This window comes from Aspergillus puulaauensis, chromosome 2, assembly GCF_016861865.1.
Source record: "Aspergillus puulaauensis MK2 DNA, chromosome 2, nearly complete sequence".
NCBI lineage: Eukaryota > Fungi > Ascomycota > Eurotiomycetes > Eurotiales > Aspergillaceae > Aspergillus > Aspergillus puulaauensis.
In genome coordinates, this window is record NC_054858.1 from 1193278 (window position 1) to 1216956 (window position 23679).

A 23679-nucleotide genomic window follows, 5' to 3' on the forward strand; every position below is an offset into this window, starting at 1 on the left:
ACCCCAAGTCAGAACCGAGCAGACTGATCCAAATCGAGTGTATGTTTTGCGACGAAGCACCAGTATTGAAGATCTATAGATGATATGGTCATGCACTAAGCCGAACTGGGTGTGTGTTTTGCGACGGAGGCCGCTCATTGGTTGAGTATATTGCCCATTGCGGAAGCCTAAAGAACTAAGAATAGTCCGGCATAACCTTGTCATTATCATGACGATAGACAAGACCACTACCAAAATTAAAGCTTGTGGCAACCTATTTTGCAGCCGTCATCCAGTCGACAAACCAATTCGCTTTGAAAATGGCCGATAGAGAAGCTCCAGGCGGTCTCTTGCTCACTGACGCCATCTCCACTTGGACCAGCATTCCATTCTCATTGTCCTTTTTGAAGAATCCAGGGAGCCGCAGTCGAATAGTACTGTGGACGGAGGTGGAGAAAACTATTGTACCTTGTGCAAGCTGGTAATCATGGCCTTTATAATATCGCCCGCTCAGTAGGCTCGCCTGGGTTTTGATTTCTTGCTGCCCCAACGTCGGTGTTGGACAGCGATACCCGCTTAACTTCGAGTTGAAGCTTGCATTTGTCGAAGAAGATATCGAAGCTCCTATCGTTTCGAGGTCATCTCGTTTCTCTGCATCGACCATCTCTTCGAGTTCATCAATATCCACTCCATCTGCCGCATCACGGTTCTTTGTTTTGTGGAACAGGATTGTGTTTCATTTTCCCCACCCATTCCCTTTGTAGCTCGTCATAGAGTTTCCTGATGCTTCAAATCTTGTTGCCGGCAGAAGATAGCAGGCACCCTAACCGTGCCATAAGGCCTGCGCGGTAATGAAATCAGAAGCATGAAATTAGACGTTACAAACGAACCCCCAGATTCTTGGAGTTGTTTGATGGAATCACTCGTTCGAAATCCCTTTCGACGCAGCCAAGCACGGATACTATTATCCATCGAACTGCTGCCATCGGTGGCTTGCGTTGTCTTTGATCGCCATAGAGGCGGATTATCCGTAGTACACAATGCACAGAGTCATAGAAAGCAGGGCGTATGGCTTCGCGCGCAAGAACGACACCAGTAAAACGAAATATCTCGCATATTCGAGCGATCTGAAAGCCGCAGTTTGCCCATAAAAATGAGTTCGAAATAGGAGAGTGAATGTAAGCTCGCTTGATACGAGATTTCTCGTCATCGAGTCCGACATGGGCTTTTAAGCTGATTCCGCGAGGCTCAAGGTCGATGGCAGGTCCCAAGTCCGAAGAACCCACCAGTCCAATACCACCAAAGGTTGACCCTGATAAGATCGATTCGGCTTCCTCGGGTGTAAGATGATTGAATCGGTACGGTGCTGATATGTCGAGTGTCTCCTGGCTCAGGCTATAGCATCGTTTCATTCCCTAGCACTAGGGGCTGGAAGGCTCTGGCCATAAACATCTCCATGCTGGCAAACACTATGGCAATCGGAGTGTCGTGTCGAAAGAGGCTGCGATAAACTCAAGAAAAGAAGGGCATGAAAGTCAGAGCTACATCGTCAACTGGGGCCTATTTATAATAGTTCATCGATACACTAGTGATAAGCGAGCTTAATCGTGTTACTCGGATTGCCGGATTCCTTCACTATACAGATGGTGAAGTGTCCGGCTTGTCACTTTGTCGGTGGTGGCGAAGGTGAAATACTCCCGTCACGACCATGTTCTAGATCAACAGAGTCTGAGGATTAGAATATTTACTGAAAGGGTGAAGCGGTGCTGATGGTGAATGAGAGATACTGTCACTTCCTTCTTTACACCAAATGTTACTATTCGCTGGTGTTGAGATTTGAAGAGTCATAATATGAGTTACGCAGCGGGTCGGGGCAGACCAGGCATTGCGCGTCTAAAAAGAAAAACTGAAGGGGTCAAATATTCTTGCTTTCGTTCATGTTCTGAAGCAAGACTCAAAAAGGGAGGAGAAAAAAAAAATGACAAGACTGGGATTCGAACCCAGGAGGATTGCTCCATACGAAATCTTCAAGACTAAAATCTTGAAGAAGAGAACTTCTTTCGAAGAAAGCGCGAACGCTTGAGTCGTACGCCTTAACCACTCGGCCACCTTGCCTGATTATATAATAATTTTCGAGATAGTAATATGTGGTTGAGACCAAGGCTGGTTATGCAAAAAATTCACTGACAAGACTGGGATTCGAACCCAGGAGGATTGCTCCATATGAAATCCTTCAAGATCAAAGATCATGAAGAAAGAAACTTCTTTCGAAGAAAGCGTGAACGCTTGAGTCATACGCCTTAACCACTCGGCCACCTTGCCTGTTGGTGAATGGAGCTTCCAAGGCTGCCATGACACGATTGGTGTAGTGAATATGGGAATAAAACCATATACTACTTAGATTAATACTAGAACTCTGTTATAAAATAGTAATAAGTTAATAACCATGTACAATCACATCAATAGCAAGCTCAGAGGTGAAGATAACTGGCTTTAAGAAAGCAATTAGTGGCTGTATTCCCGATACTCAATGTCAGAGCTGTGGGGATATATATATCTGTGGTGGAGGGGCTGGGTATTCATAGCCTTCACCCTATTTTGTATGCTATTTGTGAATGATGATAAAGTTACTGACCTATTAAATAGTATTTAAACTGCTAATAGTGAATTATGCCTTGATGATACAGCTTACACTGACGAGCTGATTATTCTTGGTAGTGAACTCATCATTCACTGGACCTGTCGCTCCAACCGGAATACCCGTACAGGCACCACCATTTACAAGCAACAGCCCAACTCCCACTTTAATACTTCTTATATATATTAACTATGGTCAACCACGGGCGATCCAACGGCTGCACGACATGCAAACAACGCCGCGTCAAATGCGACCAAGCAAGGCCCAAATGCCAGGCCTGCCAGCGCCTCGGACTTCACTGCGGTGGCTACAAGACGAAATACGCCCTCAAATTCCGCGACCAAACTCACAAGTTCTTCACAAATAGCGGAGTTAAGGAAAGAGGACCAGTATCTGTCATGCGACCGGCTGAGCCCGACACTGCCGTGCCATTCTTCCTCCAGCACTACGCAGGCATCGGCCGTTCCATGGGATCCGCGCGCGGCTTCTTCGAGGTGCTGATTCCGGTCTACTACTCGCAGCCTCAGGACTCGGCGCTGTCGCTGGCTGTGTCGGCTGTTGCTTCGAAGATCCTAGCTTTGTGGCGACACGATACCAGGGGTTTCCGACCGGAGACTTATACGCAGGCCGTCAAGTGTCTTCGGCGGACCATCGCGGATCGCAATGAATGGGGAAAGCCAGAAACAGCGTTAGCTGTGCTGGCGCTGCAGTTGTACGAGAACGTCGCTGCTATCTATGACCTTCGCACAGCCACGCGAGTCCACCATGACGGCGCGATGTCGCTGCTCCCGTTTGTAGGTTCGCATTCGGACCATGTCACTGGAGCCAGTGTATATCCTCGGAGATTCATTCTCCATACCGAGATTTCCTCGGCGATGCGTCAGGAAAGGCCGTTGCAGAGCATGGCGTACTCATGGGCTGGCGGACACGATCTGAATCTGATAGATAACCCGAGTTCGGCACTTGATGCCATCGGCGCGTCCGTTGCTGAGTTGCAGGCGAGTTATATGCAGCTGGCAACGCAATATGCCCTGCCCACTGGCAGAGTGGCAGCCGAGGCAAAGCGTATTGATGAACAACTGCTGGCCTGGGCACAGAGCGTGCCAGATCACTGGTACCCCCTGAGGCTGGTCAGTCAAGACATCGACCCATCGATCCCCACCTATCAGTCTGTCTGCGAGATCTACCCTCACTGCCAGATCGCAAACATCTGGAACCTATGGCGCATCCAGCGCCTCTTACTCGTCAAGATCTCCCTCAGCTCAGCTAGCACGAGCTCAAGAGAGCAGCTCGAATACAAACACACCCTCCAAGAGCTCGTCGACTCTGTTTGCTACAGCGTGCCCTTCTATCTCGGCAATCGAACCAGACCGTCAAGCATTCCCGACTTCACGGACCCAGCGATCCTGCTTCCTAGCGAGCACCTGACACGGCCTGATATAGGAAGGAAAAGTGAAGGAGACGAGCATAAACGGCATATCATCGCCCAAGGCCCGTGGCACCTGATGAGCCCGCTGAGTCGCTTATTGACGCTCTTTTCGGAAGAGCACGGCGGGACGCAGATTGCGGCGTTTCTCAGACCTGGGCAGTATGAGTGGATCTGTGAGCAGTTCCTGCGTGTTACTACGTTGCTTCATATCCCGCAAGCGGACACTGGCGATGGCATGGGAGGATACACACCTTTGGCCTCGAACTCTTCCTCGCGAGGATGTGTAAATAGCAGGGTTGACCAGCTCGCGAAGAGGGTCAGAAGGGGTGCGGTTTTTATGAGTGGGCCTTGAGTCAGATTGTATGGAATAATAGAATGGTCACTAGCAGTTTGGCTGATCATGAAAAGAATATAGGATGATGAAAAGAATTCAACGATTGATGGGTATTTGTCCCTTTAAATGAGAGGCGATCTTTGGCGATGAGCAATGGCTTATGTTGTGCTCTCAGCGTGGTTGGTATAGAACAGCAACACGACGAATCGGCCAAAAACAAAGTAATAAAAATAAATCCGGTCAGGGCAAGAGTCGAACTTGCATCTTTGGTATTTCAATCTCAGGCCACAGCTTAGCTAGAGCTTAGGACGGGCACATCGCCTCGCTGAGATCTATTAAACCTGGGAGCGACCCTGGTAGAAAACCAACGCTCTCACCGTTGAGCTACCTGACCTCTTGTGTTACACTGCTGTACCGCTGGAAAACTGTGAAGGGTGATTGAGGTGATTGCCTACTTGTGTTTGAATTGTGCAATATACCGTTGACAAGAACAACCTCACGACCACATGCAACACACCCTGATTCTACCTACAACCCTGAATTAGTAAACATCAACCCGCTAGGAGAGAAGAGACGAGACAGATCCAGCTAAGATTGCTACTGCTTCACTTGGGCGTTTAATGCAAATATTTCTTGCAGCTATACTACTAGAAGATCTCCTTCGCCTCTTCAGCCCCAGCGATAATTGTATCCCTCTCCTTATTCGTATAAACCCCAGCATCAACAAATGCATCTGCAATGCCAGTGACAGTCTCAACGAATCCCTCATGCGTATCAAACGGCGCACGATCCCAGACCAAATCCAAGAACGTCGGCCCATCGTTACCAGGCGACTCGATCCCTCCAACGGGGACATCATAGTCCGGCAGTCCATCGTTACGCTTCCGATTCGGCACTCCTGTATCGATGGAGCCGAATACCACGACCGGCTCGATGCGGCGGAAGTACGAAGATGCGGGATTGTCGTCACTGATATAATACGGCCTGACGGTTAAGTTGCCACTGGTGGTGAAAACAGGATCGCCCTGTGCTGTCGTCTCTGTCTGCGTGATGGCCTCCGAGTAGTTCCCGTCGAGCTTCAAGTGCTTGTACAGTGATAGCTCCTGGTAACTGCTGTTGCTAGGGCTACCGAGGATCTGGAGCAGGATAGGCCCCCACATGAGAGACTGCGTGTCTGGACGGTCGAGGGCGCGCTCGACTCTGATGGTAAAGGGCATGTGGATTTCAATCTCATCTCCTGTCTTCCAGGTCCGACTTAGGGTTAGGTATGTTCCTGGGTCTGCTTCGCCTTCGTACTGTTCGCCATTTATGGTGACATGGAAGCCCTTGCGCACCCAGCCAGGTACGCGGAGATTGATATCCAGCTTTCCATCCCCGGTGATGGTCAGCTTGACGGTGTCTCCACGAGGAAATGTTGTTTCTTGTGTAACTTTGAACCCCTTCTCCTCCCAGTCCAGAGTAGACGGGACATACAAATTCACCCACAACGCGGCCCCATCCGCTGACCGCAGGTACACCGTCTCTTGATACTTGGTATGGCTCTCCATCCCCGTGCCACCACAGCAAGTCCCCGTATTCCCATACTCACGCACCGTACCAGGCGTCAGGGGCTGGAAGTACGTAACAAGCGGTTCATCAAGACTATCCCGATCAGCACGCGAGCCCGCAATCATATTGAACAGCCCCCGCTCGTAATTATTCATATACGTCGCATCATGCTCATGCAAGAACAAATCCCTTGCCAGCTTGAGCATGTTATAAGTAGTACACGTCTCCGCACCCTCAAACTCCATCGCATTCGCGACATTGTCCCTATTCTGGAACAGTTCCGGGTTATCTGTTGAATTCGGGAATTTCCCACCAGTCCCGCCGTGCGCGAATGTCCGATGTCCCGCTACCCATGTGTAGAAGTTCTTCGCGGCGCTGTAATAAGCCTCCTCGCCGCTATGTTCATAGATGCGCATGTAGCCCACGAACTGGGGAACGTGCGTGTTCGCGTGGAGTTGCGTGGCTCTTCGTCGGCCGGGGATAGCATCGGGTCTTACAACGAGGATATCATCGTCATCTACCGCCGCACTAAATAGCGACTCGCGATTATCGAATGCCTTCGCTGTGTCGAGGTGCTTTGCATCCTTGGTTATCTGATATATCTCCGAGAAAACCTCATTCGCGCCCCCGTACTCCCCCGCGATATGCAAGTCCCACATATAATTCAAATCATCCCGGGTCAGATTCCCGGGGTAGCCAGGGTGATTCTTATCGCCGACGGTAAGAGCAAGATGCGCCCAATCCGCCATTCCAACCACGGTGTCCAGGGCCTGGGAATTGTTCGTGTGGTAGTATGCGTCGAGCAGCCCGCGCATGATCTTGTGCTGCGTGTACCACGGCGCCCAGGTATCTGTTTCTGGGTCGGCGCCGTAAATCGCCCAGCGCGGGGGCCCGAGGCGCAGGACTGTGTCTTCGGGGAGGGCACCGAGATAGCCGGGGTGTGTGGGGATCCAGGATGCATTGTCTGCCTTGCTTGAATTGGACATGTCTGTACTGTTCATCCGCGCCGTTATTGCCTTTTGACACGCAGCTAGCTCAGTCACCATCCAGTCCAGCTTATCCTTATAAACATCCGCGTCATCGCCCTGCTCCGCATACGCCTGAGAGAGAGCCGTCATGAAGTGCCCTGTCCAATGCCCGCTGAGAAGCCCGCCATCTTCCCATCCCCCAGGGACGGATAGACCGTCTGGATTAGGCCGACCGGCTTGGTTGTTGAAGAGGATTAGGAAGCGCCGCTCATCGTAGTCGTGGAGGAATGGTGTGATTCGGTCGCGCTTTTCCTGTAATAAACCGGTGCCGAGGCGGACCTGGTTGAGGCGGAATGGGCGGATTGGCGAGTTTCCTCCTGGGCCGGGGGAGGAGGAAGTTATGTCGTTGTTGGAGTCTGGGAGGGCACTGGTTTGGGGGATGGATTGGAGGAGGAGAGTGGCTGGTAGGATCTTCCTGAGCCACGACATGGAGGATCTCATATAATTGTAGGAAAGAGATGCATATATTTTATTGATTACCAGTTTCAATGTGATAGTCCGTTCTCGTTGAAGCTGTCCTTTATATGCAAGGAAAACCACCAGAATAACGACTCAGCAGTCTCTTATGCGGAGAATTCCATCCTCTGAATAAACTGGCTTGTTTCAATGTGACATTGAGCCCTGGTAGATGGAATCTATTTGTCCGGTTGGAGACGGATCTGACAAGGAACGCGATGAGGGGTATCCCAGTAGTGTTCTGCACATTACTGTTCCTGGAAATAATGGCGGCGTCGAGTCGGATAATAGCCGGTTAATGCGTTGTGTTGATTTAAATTGCGGCCTGTTGAGTTATGGCAGTGAGTATGCAGACTCATGTTTAGTGATCTTGCTGGTATAGTGTCAGTCTTAGTATTCTCACAGTTAGGGCAGAACTACCGGATTAGGAAATTTTAACCTCACAAGGTATAATAGAACAAAACAGTTAGTCTGCCACTGTTCCATTTGGAAGATAACCCTATATTAGTGCTCAACCACTGCGTCATAATAGGGCATACAGCAGGGGTATAGTGGGCGATGTTATAGGTAGACCAATTCAGTTATTCTATACGAGTCTCTAATGAGTCATTACTCAAATTATTTAAGCTGGACTCCGAACTCCCTGTTAAAGACCCAGACACCTAATAATCGCCATCATATTCTTGAGTGATTACATCTCCCAACCAGCACTGCAGCATGGATCTCATCGAGACAGCACCCAGAGACCCAGCCCAGACAGCCCATCTACTCCGTCCGGCTCGACCGTCCCCCAACGGAGGCTACGGCTGGGTATGCACCCTCTGCGTCCTGCTCGTCAACGCCCACACCTGGGGCGTAAACAGCGCATGGGCCGTGATCCTCGCGCACTTCCTCAAGAACTCCACATTCCCAAACACAAGCCAAACCGAATACGCACTTATCGGCGGGTTGTCCATATCCCAGGCCTTCCTCATCGGGCCCGGTGTAACAAAGATTCACAGTATGGCTGGCACCCCTGCCACTCTACTCCTGGGTACGGTTCTCGAGTTTGGCGGCCTGCTGGCTGCGTCCTACGCGAGCAAGGTGTGGCATTTGTATCTGACGCAGGGCGTCCTGTTTGGGTTTGGGATGGGGTTTCTGTATATCCCTGCCTCGTCGGTGCTGCCGGGTTGGTTTTCGACGAAGCGGAGCTTTGCAATCGGTCTTGCGGCTTCTGGGGCGGGAATTGGGGGGTTGGTTTATAATCTTGTTGCTGGGCGGACTATTGAGAGGTACGGGGTTGGTACGACGTATAAGATTCTTGCATTCTGTTCTCTAGGCGCGAATCTGTTTTCCTCCCTACTGCTGAGAGAGCGGAAGCAGGCACAGCCAGACGGGGAGAGCGGCGAAGGTTCAGATCGTGAGCGCGAGCGCATCAGGGCCTTGAATCTGCAAGATCTAAAGCATATCGAGATCCTGCTTCTCGTGTTCTGGGCCCTAATGACGGAATTCGGGTATGTGGCGCTGATGTACTCGCTGCCGGACTATGCATCGTCTATAGGCCTTACTGCGCATCAGGGGTCTATCACTGGCGCCATTCTGAACCTCGGACTCGCGGTTGGAAGGCCGCTTGTTGGGTATGGGAGTGATAAGCTGGGCCGGATTACGGTGCCGACTATTCTGACGGCGTCTTGTGGGCTGGCTTGTCTTGTCCTCTGGGTGCCGGCGCATAGCTATGCTGCGCTGCTGGTCTTTGCGCTTTTGGCGGGGATGCTCTGTGGGATATTCTGGAACACGGTGACACCGGTCGTGGCGGAGGTTGTCGGGCTAGGTCGTCTGCCGCCGGTGTTTGCGCTTGTCTGCTTGATCATGGTGGTTCCGACTACGGTTGCTGAGATTATTGCTTTGAAGCTGGTGAGTGGGAACAGTTATCTGGGGGCGCAGGTCTACATTGCGTGTCTGTTTCTTGCGGGCTCTGGCGGCTTGTTGGTTCTCCGGTCTTGGAAGGTTTATGATGTTGAGAGAAAGGCTGCTGATGAGCGTGAGGGCTTGAGTAGGGATGAGACATCCAGGTTTCCGCCGTTTATGGAGTGGATGACGCTGTCCAAGTTGTTTATCAAAGGGATGGTTTGATTAGATTCTTGTCTTGTAAGACGAGATACGGTATATTGGCCTGCCAGAGCAGTGTAGGACGGCTGATGCTGGTCGAGTATAATTCGATACATATTGTATTACTGGGGTTTCATCGCAGAAACTGATATTAAACACTTAGGATTCAATTCAATTCAATTCAATTCGAGTTCATTAGGCACATCCGGTTATACCCAAAACCCACCCACAAGAAAAGCATTTCAACTCGTATTGCTCCGCCTAGCACATCAGTCACAGACTCCAGCTGTTGATCTGGCGGGAGACGATGGGTTGAACTGTTTGTGATGTGAGTTGAAAATTTATACATTAGTCCATGTGCTGTTATTATTAGTCTATGGTATCATCACTAGACAGACTCCTTGCCACTCTCCTTCTTTTGTTCTTTTTTCTGCTGCTGCGCCCCCAGCAAGCACTGCATAAACTCCTCAGCCTCACTCGCACGCTTCGACCTCCTCCTAATCCTCTCCCCAAAGCAATAAAACAAGAACGGTATCGGCGCACAAGCCAGCGCCAAAAACGCCGGCACAGACGCGCCCCAGTGAATACCCAGAGTCTCAAACATATAGCCCGTGAAAAGCGGAAACACCGCGCCAAACGTCGACCGGAGCAGCGTGTTCGCGGCCCACACCGACGCCGCATAGATCGTGTACGTGTCGACCAGGTAGTTCGAAACAGGGAGGAACACAAGGGGCATGCCGAAGCCGAAGGGGACGCCGGCTGCGATGGAGGATATCCAGTGGATAGAGGGGCTGTTTGTCCAGGCGAACCAGAACAGGCCGATCGGGAGGGCTATAGCGCCGATGAAGGCGCTTTGGAGGCGTTCTTCTGGGGGGAGACGGCCGGTGGGCGAGGCGAGGGTTTTCCTTTTATACTGGAAGTAGACGGGGAACATGTATGCGGTTGCGGCGAGGATTCCGACGAGAATCCCGAGGAAGGAGAGGCCGCCGATGCCCTCGGACCAGCCGCGGACTTGCTGGAAGACGATGGGGTAGGCGGCGAATTGCAGGTAGAGGATGCCGTAGATGATGGCGACGTAGAGGCAGAGGAGGAAGACGATGGGTTCGCCGAAGAGGAAGAGCCACGGGCGAGAGAGGGCTGTGCCGAGGGTTTTGTATAGAGGTTTCTTGCTGTTGTCTGAGGCGCTGCGGTAGGAATTGCCGGTGATTTGCTCAAGTCTCTGCGCTCGTGCTTGAAGCAGCACAGGGGCGTATGTCTCGGGGAGCAGGAAGATGATGCCTGTTACAAGGACAGCAGCGAATATGGCGAGCACGCCCTGCACCCAGCGCCAGCCGATGCTCTCTGAGATAAACCCCCCAATGATGGGCCCGAGAGTCGGGCCTAGAAACGGGGATGTAGCGTAGATACCCATGGCCAGCCCCCGGGTGGTCGCAGGGAAGATATCCGCAATGACGCCCCCGGGAAGCGCCATGCCAGAGGAGCCCATACTGCCGGCCAGAAAGCGCAGGATGAGCAGGCTCTCTGTATTCGTCGCACCGGCCGTGCCCGCGGTAAACGCAGTGAAGCTCGCCATGCTGATAACGTAAATCCAGCGCCGGCCGTAGATCTCGCTCAGGGGTGCCCAGACGAGGGGGCCCAGGGCAAACCCGAGCACGTACAGAGAAATACCTACATACGAGACCTCTTTGGAGAAGTGGAAATACTCGATGATTTCAACTAGACATGCTGAATAGGCGGAGGATACCAATGCGGCAGCCAGTGCAGCCAACGAGACGAGGACCGTGAGGAACCATTTGAAGGAGTCTGATAACAGTTGCGGGTTTCGGGGATCATTGGGGATCCAGGTTATCACGTAGGGATCGTCGGCCTTGCCTGAGCCAGGATACGGATGGTCGATGACTGCCTGGGTGACAGCGCCCTGGTCGAAGAGAAGCCCTGAGAAGGGGATCTCAGTCGGCGCCATCTCCTTCTCGTGGACATCGACGGGCGGCTATGGCGAAAGCGAAGAATTTCAGTTCAGATAACAGTTGAATGGAACAAGGGCGAAGAATAAAAATTAAATATGTTGGAAACTGGAATGTTAGAATCCCTTGCAGCTGCACTGTTCCTGGGTGGATCGACAGCAGATTCCTGATATCCGTCCATAATCGACACTCGCTTGACGTAAAAGATTGCTGGATGCTGATCGGAGGGTCCAGACGAGATCACTGGAGCCCATGAATCGTGAATCGTAGCCGCAGCCCCACGGTTTGACTGGAAGGGTTACCATTTCACTACCAGCGTGGAAGATCAACAGTGGATCGAAGCATCTGACTGATCAGCATCCATGCACGATATTCCGATTGCAGCTGAAGAGCCAGCTGAAGGGTAAATAAGGCAAGGATCGGGCCAGACAGTGTTTTTTTCATGTCTGTGATATCAGACCTGCAATGTAATTATCACCCCCTTTTCACCGAACATGCCACCTTCACCATTTATCCTCACAGAACATACCTCAGCCTGCCAGAATATTCGGGACACCATCGGGAAAAGCAGCCAGGACGCCCATTAAAGCTCGTAATAAAAAATAAAATAAAAACACGCCGGTCAATAGCCAAAACCCACGACCGGGCGATGTCACTCGTCGCATCCCCTGGAACTGGCTTCCCAATGGTGAGTCGGAGAGTCCTTGAATAGTATATAATTTGTGGTCCTTCCATTGCTAAACCAGCAACCTCCAGGAATTCTGCGAACCACCATGGGAAGAGCTGCTTGCGCGAAGCGAAAAGGATGGATTCCGGATACGCGCCATCTGGATCCCAACCCCTTCCACCAGGCTGCTGCGGGATGTACAATGAAAGTACCTGGGAAACGACAGTAAGTAAAACGATGAGATCGGTAACAGGATCATTGACATATAGCATTGTGGAGGCAGTATCCGCGGCAGACGGCAGCCCTAAGTCGACGATGGAGCATTGATGACATAAAGCTTGTATCCCCAACATTCTCGGAAGTATCTATTTGATACGATGAAATAATAGACCGACTGCAAGCCGATGTCCTAACGGCTAACACCGACAGTCGGCGATAGCATCTCGCACCATCATTCACCATCGCTGCCCTCGATGTCGCGACCCGCCAGTATCCCGTCCAGACCAGCCACATCGCCTACTCAAAGACAGGCTTGACAAAGCTTCATCGCGAGATAAACCTTTTGACGACATATCCAGTCTCTCCATGAGTATCGAATACAAATCTGGGGCTTGGCTGGACTGGCTGGGGGAAGGCATGCCAAGCTGCGATGGCGTGTCAAAGCCTCTGGTGGTGCAAGACGTCGAGAGTAAGAGGTGCTTGTTTCTCCGCGGATGAGGTGCTTGCAAGGCCTAAGCACTTTTAGTCTGGCTATAGCGACTGGGCGAGGAATCTAGATTCTGTTGTTCGCTCTTTATCTCCAGGTAGCGTAGCCTGGAGCGCGTTAGGCGAGGCTTCGCGCCATTATCTCATTTACTTTGAAAGGCACGACATTCGACAGGGGTATTTATTATTTAGTGAGACGGCTCCCGGTGTTTTCTTGTAGGCTTGTACCATCTTAAAAGACTAAACATGGCGGAGGACCCAAAGAGCGTACCCATCTCCACTGGCGAGATACCTGATCGAGGCGTCAGTGATACAGACGACTCGGACAGGGAGAATCTGAGCCAGACTCGCCTGAAGGAGAGCACGTTCAATTCGACAGAGGATCCTCGCTTTTACCGACCGATCGATAGCTATGAGGGACTGCATCGCTGGGACCCGTACTTTGACTGGACGGAGGACGAGGAGAAGAAGATCGTGCGCAAGGTAGGCTCACAGGGTTTCTACATTTACGCTTCAATATTGACTTGACAGATCGACCTACGAGTCTGCACCTTTGCCTGCGTCACCTTCTTCGCACTGCAGCTGGACCGGGGAAACATTGGCCAGGCCCTGGCAGACACCCTGCTTGAAGACCTCAACATGACCAGCAACGACTACAACACCGGCCAGACCATCTTCCTCTGCTGCTTTCTCTTCGCCGAGATGCCCTCGCAGTTGATCTCCAAGCGTCTCGGCCCCGACCGCTGGATCCCCATCCAGATGGTCGCATGGAGTCTCGTCGCAGCCTGCCAGGCCTTCCTCAAAACCCGCGAAGCATATCTCGGCCTGCGCGCCCTCCTCGGCCTCCTCGAGGGCGGCTTCATCCCAGACACAATCCTGTTCCTGTCCTTCTTCTACAAATCCAGCGAGCTGCCCAAACGCCTCACCTGCTTCTGGGTCTCATACACCCTCACCGGCATCATCGGCGCCTTCCTGGCCTTCGGCTTCCTGCACATCAAAGACTCCTCCGGCGGCGGCTCGTGGCGCTACCTCTTCGCATACGAAGGCCTCATCACCGGCGTTCTCGGCATCATCGCCGCATTCTGGATGCCCGCCTCGCCCACGCAAACCAAGGGCGGCTTCCGCGGCAAGGACGGCTGGTTCAGCGAGCACGAGGAGAAAATCATGGTGAATCGCGTTATCCGCGACGATCCCAGCAAGGGCAGCATGCACAATCGCCAGGCCGTCACCCCGCGTCTCTTCTGGCACAGCCTGAAGGATTACCACATGTGGCCGATCTACCTGCTCGGCCTCATCTGGATGATCCCCACAACGCCCGCGCAGAACTACCTCACCCTGCAGCTGCGGTCGCAGGGGTTCACGACCTTTCAGACGAATCTGCTGACGATCCCCTCGGCTGTGGTTTCGATTATCACAATGGTGGTGACGACCTGGGCCGCGGAACGCACCAAGCAGCGCCTCCTGTTCGGCGTCGGCGTCGAGATCTGGTGTCTTGTGCTGCTGATTGCCCTGGAGACTCTACCGGAACGGAGCATGCCGTGGCCGCGCTGGGCGATTCTGACCCTCCTTGTTGGCGCGCCGAGTGTGCATCCTGTTGTTGTGGCGTTGACGTCGCGCAATGCGGGCTCGGTGCGGACGCGCACTGTTGCGTCGGCGCTGTATAATATGTCTGTGCAGGTTAGCAGTATTGCTGGTGCCAATGTATGTCTCCTCTACCCTGATAATATCTGACAGGAGGTAGTTTGGTGAACTGACTGTGATAGATCTACCGCACTGAAGACGCGCCATACTATAAGCAGGGGAACAGGGTGCTGATTGCGCTTGCGGTGGCCAGTATGTTCCTCTTTACTGCGGCGAAGCTATACTATGACTGGCGAAATCGGTATGCTCTTTCTCTCACTCTCTTGGTTTTTTTGTATTAACGGTTTAGGCAAAATGCTGCGAAATGGAATGCCTTGACGGGCGAGCAGAGAGAGGCGTATCTACGTGAAAACACGGTCATGAACAATAAAAGGTGAGCTTGTTTCCAGGTTCATGTCAGACTGGGCTAATATATGCAGGATTGATTTTACATTCGCTTCGTAGGCTGGGTTTGGAATCAAGATGGATGCGATACTTGTTCTCTTGACAGCTATAGATAGAACATGAATGCAAGAATCTAATGCAATAAACACTGGACATAATCCGCTCGGGAAGGAAAGAATAAGCCGATCTCATTGCCTGACAATTGCGTCAAGGGCACTTAAATGAGGCTATACAGCTGATAAGCTTACACAACGGCGTGCTCCAGCCCCATTACTTGAACTGTCGAACCTCTGCAAGTATCACGCCAGAGGATGTAACATCTCGACATTTATTTTACGCTGTAACTATTCCCTCTGACTATCCGGAGCTGCGCGTTTCATGCACTCGACAGTCGACACCGCGTCCAATCGTGGAGTCATTGCGCCATCAGCGACCCCAACCATGCCATACAAAACCACACTACAATGACTCGCTTCAAAAGAACATTTAAATAAAGTCCACGGTCGCAGGTGTGCGCATTGGAGTTTCCAATTTCTCCCTTAAACCCCTCCCAGAGAAATAGGTACCCAGAAAAATAGATGGCACCGCGCTACGACTCCATCGCCGTAATCGGCACCGGTCCCTCCGGAATATCGACAGTAAAAGCCCTCGTCGACGAAAACACCTTCTCACGGATCCGCGTCTTCGAGCGGCGCGACCGAGTCGGCGGGCTGTGGCATTACGATCCCATCCCAGACGTCTTCCCAACCCCCGGGGCGGCAGATATCCGCAACGAAATCCCCGACTCCCTGCCTACATTCACGGCGCCTGTGCCGGAGGATAAGACGGCTCGTACGGGCATTCATGATGCGCTGGATAGCAATGTCGGTGAGCATGCGATGTCTTTTACACACACGCCGTTTCCGCTGGTGAATTCTGCGGTCTCGACGAGACAGCTTGGAAGGGAGAATCCGAGCAGGCCGTTTCGAGTTATTACGGGGTATCTGGAGGATCTTGCGCGGCCGTATCTGGACCTTATCTCGTTTAGCACGGCTGTGGAGAGGGTTGAGAAGGTTGGTAGGAAGTGGAGGGTTACGCTGCGGCAGAAGGGCCATCACCAGAGGAATCAGCCCGTGGAGTACTGGTGGCAGGAGGAGTTTGATGCGGTGGTTGTGGCGTCGGGGCACTATAATGTGCCTCTTATCCCGGAGATTGAAGGTCTGGATGCTGCGTTTAAAGCAAGGCCAGCGAGTTTTGAACACTCGAAGAGCTTCCGGTCTGCGAATGACTACGTGGATAAAAAGGTTGTTGTAGTTGGAGGGAATATCTCTTCCGCAGACCTCGTTGCCGACTTGCACGCCATTGTGAAGGGCGCGTTATATGTCTCGCAGCGCAAGGAGAATGAGCTCCTGCACAATGTCTTCTCCCTACCGGGGGTTGAGAAGAGGCCTGGGGTCACCCGGGTTGATGCAGTGGCTGGAGGCGTCAAGGTCACCTTCAGCGATGGATCATCCGTGCAGGACATCGACAAGCTCATCTTCGCAACAGGATACCGGCTGGTCTACCCATTCCTGGTCCCAGACCCTGTTACACCCAGTAACCGGGTTGCCGGGCTCTACCAGCACATCTTCAAGATTGGGGATCCGTCTCTGGCCCTCGTCGGCCAGGTGCGTGGGGCTCTCAGCTTCCGGGTCTACGAGTACCAGGCTGTTGCAGTGGCACGATACTTTGCGAATACCAATGCGAAGCCTCTCCCCAGTCCCCGAGAGCAGGATGAATGGGAGGTGGAACGGCTGAAGTATAAAGGACCAACTGCTCTGTTCCATGAGATCAAGCCGGATTTTAAGGAGTACTTTGAGTATCTGCGGGAATTCTCAGGGTCACCAGCACAGGGGACAAAAGGATACGCATTGCCTGTGTTTGAGGATTCGTTGCCAGAGTTAGGGTTTGCGATTCTGCAGTTGAAGGACAAGTATTGGCAGAAGATCAAGGCTGGCGGGGCAGTGCAGGCCAAGTTATGATCAGTCCTCATGATCCAGTTAATAATCTATACCAGTATCTTGATGTAGACACTTATACTCTGGATGTCGAAACAGGCAGGCGCATACATCAGCCTTGGTAGCTCTTTCCTTCGAAAGTAGAATTGCAAAGGAAGGAACGACTTCCTGTGGTTGCAGTTTCCTGATAATGTGAGACAATAATATACAGTCATTCCAGTTAGTAACCTATTGATGAATTAATCGAGATGCGTAATGCTCTTCTGTCAATGGCTGATGGCGATTTCTCCCCAGGAATTACGCTATGGACACCCAATATCACCACCGCGCATCATCGGCCTTTGGAACATCACTCTACTTATCGCCGACTGTCGGGTCTAATAGTGAACTGCTGATACTGATCAAACCAAGTCGTCACTTGAACTCTGCCATTGGAAATTATGTTGCAATATGTCGTCAGTGAGGGGTTGTGTACCTCCATTTCTCCAATGTATGGAGATCTGATAATACTCGTTGTACCAAGTACTCAGTAGATAGAGGGTGTGATTCAGGATTAGATGGTGCAATAGTGCTGGGATGGGATATAAGAAGCATCGGCCTTCAGCGGCGAAAAAGAATTATATACTCCCTGATTAAGTCAACCAGCGCACAGTGTATACATATAACCCACAATACATAACAATCATGGCCCCATCAGTCGAAGTAGCCACCCCAGCTCCAGCCCCCGTCGACACAAAGGTCGAAACCCAGAAGGCTGCGACTGGTTCTGGCTACATCCGCGAGCCCCTTAAGTATTCCGGCTCACTGGATGAATATAAAAGCATCGACGTTACCCCCGTCATCGGACGGGAGTTTCCTGATGTCCAGCTCGTTGATATCCTCAACGACGACCAGAAGATCCGCGACCTGGCCATAACCGGTACGTTGAGCTCGCCATCAAATAGAAGCAGCTAACAGAGATAGTCTCTCGCCGCGGAGTCGTCTTCTTCCGGAACCAGAGTATCAACTCAGATGACCAGAAGATTCTAGGCCAGAAACTGGGTGAATTGACAGGGAAGCCTGCTACATCAAAGGTTGGCCATACAACTCCCAGCCCAAGCTCAAGCTGATAAACCGTGACAGCTCCATCGCCACGCGGTGAATAACGCCGGTAGAAAACTCACTGTCAACGAACACGGCAAGCTCGACGATGAAATCTCCGTCATCTCCTCCGAAACAAACCGGAAGTACTATGGAGATAGATTCGTGAACAACTCTCGCCACCTCGCTAGTGAGGGTTGGCACGCTGAGTGTGTATACCATCCTTCTAAAGAGATTAGATGTTAACAAATGCAGTATCACCTTCGAGAGAGTCCCCTCGGACTATGCAATCCTGAAAATCATCCACAACCCAGAAGACCAGACGGGTGGTGACACGCTCTGGGCATCTGGATATGAAGTCTACGATCGACTCTCGCCCGCAATCCAGGCTCTGGCGGATACTCTCAAGGCAACTCACCACCAGGTACGTATAATACAAACATATTAGCCATTCCTTGCTAACAAACCAGCCATCCTTCAACAACATCGCCAAAGAGCATGGAATCGAACTTATCGATGGGGACCGAGGTGCACCCGAGAACACCGGCTTCGATTTCAAAGCCTCCCAGTAAGCGACCTCAACCTTTAAATGGTAAAATTTATTGACAATATAGTCCCCTCGTCCGCACAAACCCCGTCACCGGCTGGAAGAGTCTTTTCGGGGCAGCAGGCCAAGTAGACAACGGCTGGATTGAAGACGTAACAAAGCGCGAGAGTCAGATCCTGAAGAAATACTGTAAGCGCTGCCCCAGGATGCTTTTAGGATTGCCAATACTGATATATAGCAGTCCGGCAACTCATTTCCGAGAACCATGACCTCCAAGTCAGATTCAAATGGGGGACAAATGACCTGGCTATCTGGGATAAGTAAGTCTAACCCATCGTTGTGCACCTGGACTGTAGTTAATATAATCTAGTCGCTCTGTTTTCCATACTGCTACCAAGTAAGTATACCTTAACAGGTCTGTACGAACAAATGGACTAATGTATTGCAGCGACTATGATGGAAAGCGACAGGGAAACCGCGTAGTCTCACTGGGAGAAATACCATACTACGACCCTGCGTCCAAGTCTAGACGTGAGGCGTTGGCAGCTGAAGCTTGATCTTCAGGTCTTTAATATTTATTATTGTTCAATATTTGTTACCTTCACACAGAATGCCAGATTGACCATCAGATATCTTGTAATCTTATACCAAGTTCCTGAACTACACATCACCATGAAACAGTAGATTTAAATTAAGAAAATGTATTTAGATGATTACCAAGTCTTGGATAGCCAGTCCATTAATACACCATTGTCATACAGCAGACCCAGAACTCCTAGCCCGGGCCACCTTACGGCGATTTAGGAAGCTTGTACTAACAAGAGCCCGGGTTCCAGAGCTCTGCGGGAGCCAAATCCCCGTAAATGGATAATAGTAGATACCGAATGTCACAAGGAAAGACGCCCCGGCAAAAAGAAGATACCATCGCCAGTCCGGATTGTTTTCGAGTGCGTTGACATTCATGCCGAATAGGGACTAAACTGTATCAGCGTTGTTAAGAAGCCAGACCGACAGAGGAAGTACCGCAGAGAACATCAGGGGCAAGTAAACGAACTATTTGATATCAGTATAAACCAATAAACCACGGGGGAGGGGGACTGGGTGGGAATTGTACTGTGACGAGAGTGATCCTTCGAATGGTGGCGGCTTCGTTGATTGAGGCACGAGCGAATTGCTATAGACTGTTAGGCATTGTAGTAGTAACAGTGTCAGCCCAGATTCACCAATTGCAGAATACCTGTTACCACTTGCTCGAATTGATCTAACTTGTTTATGGTAGTTTCCTGTAAGCGTTCAATACTATCACCCAGGTGAATATGATCAAAGTAATCTCGGCGGGATGCGGGGAATTGCCGTCTGACATCCTCGATGTGGAGGGATAAGGCTGCGCGAAGCTTTGCAAGGTAGACATAATCTTTCTCAAGCTCGTTGAATAAAGACGATCTCGATGAGTTGGGGGATTGGCTATTCAGCCTCTGTAGGCAGTTAGCATGATCTATCTCTTCCTTTATAGAACAGGAGACATACATTGGATATCATCCTTTGATCAACGTCACCACATACTCTTTGCCACTGAGAGGATAGCTCTTTCAGGAATTCGTCTAAGAACTCTATCAAATTACGTGGAAGCCAAACTTTAGGCAGCGTGCTGCTGTAAAGTACCCTGCCCGGCTCTCCATTTTCAGTGGCTTCCATGGTCCATTCGATACCCAACAGAAGTTTCCTATCCTCCCTATCTCTGCTAGGAAATTCAAGCGAAATGTGGTAACTTCGCCACTGTCGACCGCAGCATTCGTACTGTTCAGGTGGATACTCTGCTGGATTTCTCCAGGTGTCCCGGTCCCTGTGCACCCTGTTTCCATCAGCCTATAGTCGTATTCGCAGCATGGAGTATAGATCAACAACACACAGTATACTAATCTCCGAATTAATTCGGTCATTGTTTGGACAGCATGGGGAGGGCGTCACGGTTTCCAAATCTTCGAATTTAATCTCGAGCTCCCCATTCCCTCCACGTTTTACTAGCAACCCAGACTCAGTACCTGTCCTAGGCCAGGTACGGCCCCGAGACGCAGCATGCCTGGCACCCAGCTCAAACCAGTCATCCTTCGAAATGGTGAGACATTTCAGGCCCGCGCAATATGGGATAATAAGACACATAAGTTGTAAATTTCCCTGTGCCAGTTCCAGTGCAGACATATGAAGAGGTTGGCCCTTGTCCATTTCCCGATTGACATCGTACCCTAGTTCTAGCAACCTTTTAAGTAGGCCGATAGCGCCATCGTCACGTCGACTATCGCTGATTAACCTTTTAAACGTGGACTTGTCTGCTTCCATTAATGCTTTTGCAGCCTCTGTCTTGTTGCCAACTAAGGCAACGTGCAAAGGAGTCGTGCTGTCTCTATTTGGTGCATCTGCCTCAATTCCGCTTATCTTCAGAATCGTCCTGATGACTTTTTCCTCATTGAGTTGGGCAGCATGTGATAACAAGGTGAGTCCGTCGTTTTTATGATACTGGTTCAGCATCCCCGGGTCCACATGCATATCACCTTCAGGCTCTTGCACACCACCCAACTCATCTGTTTTGAAAAATACGCCTCGGACGTCGTAGTGTGCTTCCTTCCAGATGAGAATTTTGGCTAGTTTCCTTTTCTGTGTCTCCTCCATCTTGCTCTGTAAGAGCCAATACAGAGGCGTTCGTCCGTAGTTGTCATGGTCACGGTCATAATGACCTGTATTGAGGAGGAGCACAATGGCCCAATCGTGCTTGTTGAGAACGGCAATGGACAGTGGTGACCGGCCTTCATCGTCTCGAGAGGTAAATGCCTCTGGGACTAGGCTGGAGGAATTCCTGCACAACCATTCCACCACATATACGGACTCAAGCTGCACTGCGTGGGTCAAAGGTATCGCACCTTCATACCTCCTCGCTACGTCAACTCCGTTTTCAATAAGAAGTCGTATGACTCTGTCCGCCGCGCTGGAAGAATCAGAGTCAAACTTTAGCCATCGACATTTTCCTCCGACCTGGAGAAGCGCTTTGACCATATCATTTCTTGGTATCTGTTTTGTCTGTAATAGGCGTTGCACAGATTTTATTTCGGCGTAGTCCGCTGCCCAGGAAAGAGCCGTCTGGCCATCGCGATCTGTTGCAAGCAGGATATCTGGGTCATACTTCAATATCAAATCCAACACCCATGCCCAGTCACTGTCGTTCAAGCGTTGTACAAGTGGCAACACTATCGGAAATATCTCCTCGGCGTCGGAGCGTCGTGGACTGAGTAGTTCATTTTGGAGAATTTCTTCGGCGACATTACGCGCTTGTCTCTTGCACGCTGCCACAATCCTTGACCCGGGGGCGTTGATTGACTCGGGTATATTGAACTCATCCATTTTATATTTCGACTGATTCTGGAGTAAAATGATAGTAAGAGTTTGAATTAAAGGTAGAGAAAGAGAAAAGAGAGAAGATAGAAGAGGATTAATGGCGGACTTTCCTAACTTATAACTCGTACGCGCCCAGTCAGAAATAAGCAAGCATGCAAGAGCCCTCCTAGGTGATCTTGCGAATTGGGGGGATGCAACAACGGGGATTCTTGTGGATGGAAGCCAGTCCCAAGACGCCTCTAAACGCTGGCTGTGGTAGCCACGTCACACTGCATAACAGTGTCCAGAATAGGCAGAATGCATACAAGGCTGAGCTTTTGGCTGAGCATTTTGATAGTAACCTGGAGATAGAGAATCATGAGCCTCTTAGATCATTGCAGCACCATGATGATTTCTTAGGAATATCTACAATTCCGTAATATGTAGTCTTCGTATAAGCGAGATGATTGTGGCGGAAAATACTAACATATAGCAGTAAATTACCGGAAACAAACAAGTGAATATAATGAATATAGTTAATTTCTTTAAGTTGGAACTATACGCAATGTCTAGTACCAGCAATTCTTATGGGCATGTATGTATTCCCTAAGCTCGAACAAAACAGACAAAAAGAAATAGAAAGACAAAGGAAACGGCAAAGAAGGAGAACAAGAACCGGGGAACTCATGCATCAGCCACAGAAATGGCACTGGAAAATGTCCTAGAAGAATCCGCAGACTTGATCTCTGCCAGCTCATCCAACAACTCCAAGACACGATTGATAGCCCTAGCCCCGACTGTCACCGGGAGGATTCCCTCCTTCGCACATCTAACCAAGAGCTTACAAGCAAACGCCCTGGGCTCCTTCGCTTCAATGATTTTATAAACACACACGAATGTCTCAGACGCATCAGCCCTCATGAACCCAACCCACAGCTTCTCTGTCATCTTGTTGCACTTCTGGTGATGGTCTTCCCCATCCAGCACAAACGCAGGCCGCTGCTGCTTTCTATAGACATTCTTCTCCCCCGTCTCACCAACATCGACACCTACAGTATAGAAGCTCCTGCAAAGCTCCTCTCCTCCTCTTTCATGGAGGATCACCTCACAATCGCAGTCATTATCGTGGTAAGGTGTCTTCGGCACACCAAGATAGACATCGAAGTCTCCGTGTGCAGGCTTGGACATGGCCTCCTTGGCCTGTTCGATCTTCCTCGCTTTATTGAGCTGGTTGCCTATCTCTCGGATCATATCGTGGTAAAACTGCGTCATGTCTTCATCTTGATCTTCCCTTGCGGAGCTATATTCCTCGTCTGAGCTGACATCGAGGGTTTCGGCGAGGGCTTCGCCCAGTGTCCGGAGTTGTTCGTGATAGTGCAGTGTGCTGTTCATATAAGGCATGATGGAGGTTCTAAGGTTGACTAGGGCAGTATTTCTTAGCTAGAGAATGGATAGGGAAGACAGTGGCTGGGAAAGACGGTGTCGATAAAAAAGGAAATGTAGCCTGTTTTATAGCCGATCTTGCAGCTGTCGGGATAGTAATGATTATATTCCTCTGTCAAAGAGAAGAATCCATCTGATTATTACCATTCACTGGTCTTGTTGGTTACCCTGGATGTCGCATTAGATTGATCAAAGTCTCCATTTGTGGCCAATGCTCTATCAATGCAGACAATACGGTGTCCGTCGAAATAGACAAAGAAGTGCAGAGGTCATTGTTCTTTATAAGCGGAAACCAGATAGAAGTTGCACTAGTTATAATCATGCCTAATTAAACTTCGTTTATAGGAAGAGGCTATAAATCAACACTGCCCTATACTTCTACGCTAATAAAACGAAGCATCAACGA

General features: G+C 50.6%; 8 protein-coding genes and 2 non-coding genes across 10 annotated transcripts; 5 read left to right on the forward strand and 5 right to left on the reverse strand.

Moving 5' to 3' along the window:
• Nucleotides 1-1958: 1958 nt before the first annotated feature.
• On the reverse strand, nucleotides 1959-2094 carry APUU_t20002A. Its single transcript has one exon. It is a non-coding gene; the product is annotated as a tRNA-Leu (tRNA).
• Nucleotides 2095-2163: 69 nt separating this feature from the next.
• Nucleotides 2164-2301, reverse strand: APUU_t20003A. Its single transcript has one exon. It is a non-coding gene; the product is annotated as a tRNA-Leu (tRNA).
• A 507-nt stretch (nucleotides 2302-2808) lies between these two features.
• On the forward strand, nucleotides 2809-4398 carry APUU_20501S (Zn(II)2Cys6 transcription factor domain-containing protein; the record flags this gene model as incomplete). The annotated part of the gene is made up of 1 exon (XM_041699148.1): nucleotides 2809-4398. The coding sequence occupies one exon, from the start codon at nucleotides 2809-2811 to the stop codon at nucleotides 4396-4398; it is 1590 nt and encodes a 529-aa protein (XP_041552263.1).
• Nucleotides 4399-8129: 3731 nt separating this feature from the next.
• On the forward strand, nucleotides 8130-9524 carry APUU_20502S (uncharacterized protein; the record flags this gene model as incomplete). The annotated part of the gene is made up of 1 exon (XM_041699149.1): nucleotides 8130-9524. The coding sequence occupies one exon, from the start codon at nucleotides 8130-8132 to the stop codon at nucleotides 9522-9524; it is 1395 nt and encodes a 464-aa protein (XP_041552264.1).
• A 364-nt stretch (nucleotides 9525-9888) lies between these two features.
• On the reverse strand, nucleotides 9889-11463 carry APUU_20503A (MFS transporter; the record flags this gene model as incomplete). The annotated part of the gene is made up of 1 exon (XM_041699150.1): nucleotides 9889-11463. One exon carries the CDS (start codon nucleotides 11461-11463, stop codon nucleotides 9889-9891), a length of 1575 nt encoding a protein of 524 aa, XP_041552265.1.
• A 1619-nt stretch (nucleotides 11464-13082) lies between these two features.
• On the forward strand, nucleotides 13083-14921 carry APUU_20504S (uncharacterized protein; the record flags this gene model as incomplete). Its single annotated transcript, XM_041699153.1, has 5 exons — nucleotides 13083-13319; nucleotides 13368-14537; nucleotides 14600-14718; nucleotides 14767-14850; nucleotides 14897-14921. The coding sequence occupies 5 exons, from the start codon at nucleotides 13083-13085 to the stop codon at nucleotides 14919-14921; spliced, it is 1635 nt and encodes a 544-aa protein (XP_041552266.1).
• Nucleotides 14922-15439: 518 nt separating this feature from the next.
• APUU_20505S (uncharacterized protein) lies at nucleotides 15440-16861 on the forward strand (the record flags this gene model as incomplete). The annotated part of the gene is made up of 1 exon (XM_041699154.1): nucleotides 15440-16861. The coding sequence occupies one exon, from the start codon at nucleotides 15440-15442 to the stop codon at nucleotides 16859-16861; it is 1422 nt and encodes a 473-aa protein (XP_041552267.1).
• A 660-nt stretch (nucleotides 16862-17521) lies between these two features.
• On the forward strand, nucleotides 17522-19021 carry APUU_20506S (TauD/TfdA dioxygenase family protein; the record flags this gene model as incomplete). The annotated part of the gene is made up of 9 exons (XM_041699155.1): nucleotides 17522-17756; nucleotides 17801-17910; nucleotides 17960-18126; nucleotides 18173-18341; nucleotides 18388-18485; nucleotides 18532-18653; nucleotides 18706-18784; nucleotides 18835-18861; nucleotides 18913-19021. 9 exons carry the CDS (start codon nucleotides 17522-17524, stop codon nucleotides 19019-19021), a joined length of 1116 nt encoding a protein of 371 aa, XP_041552268.1.
• Nucleotides 19022-19217: 196 nt separating this feature from the next.
• On the reverse strand, nucleotides 19218-21857 carry APUU_20507A (uncharacterized protein; the record flags this gene model as incomplete). The annotated part of the gene is made up of 6 exons (XM_041699156.1): nucleotides 19218-19439; nucleotides 19488-19517; nucleotides 19579-19638; nucleotides 19688-19939; nucleotides 19992-20316; nucleotides 20374-21857. The coding sequence occupies 6 exons, from the start codon at nucleotides 21855-21857 to the stop codon at nucleotides 19218-19220; spliced, it is 2373 nt and encodes a 790-aa protein (XP_041552269.1).
• Nucleotides 21858-22514: 657 nt separating this feature from the next.
• Nucleotides 22515-23231, reverse strand: APUU_20508A (uncharacterized protein; the record flags this gene model as incomplete). The annotated part of the gene is made up of 1 exon (XM_041699157.1): nucleotides 22515-23231. One exon carries the CDS (start codon nucleotides 23229-23231, stop codon nucleotides 22515-22517), a length of 717 nt encoding a protein of 238 aa, XP_041552270.1.
• Nucleotides 23232-23679: the final 448 nt, after the last annotated feature.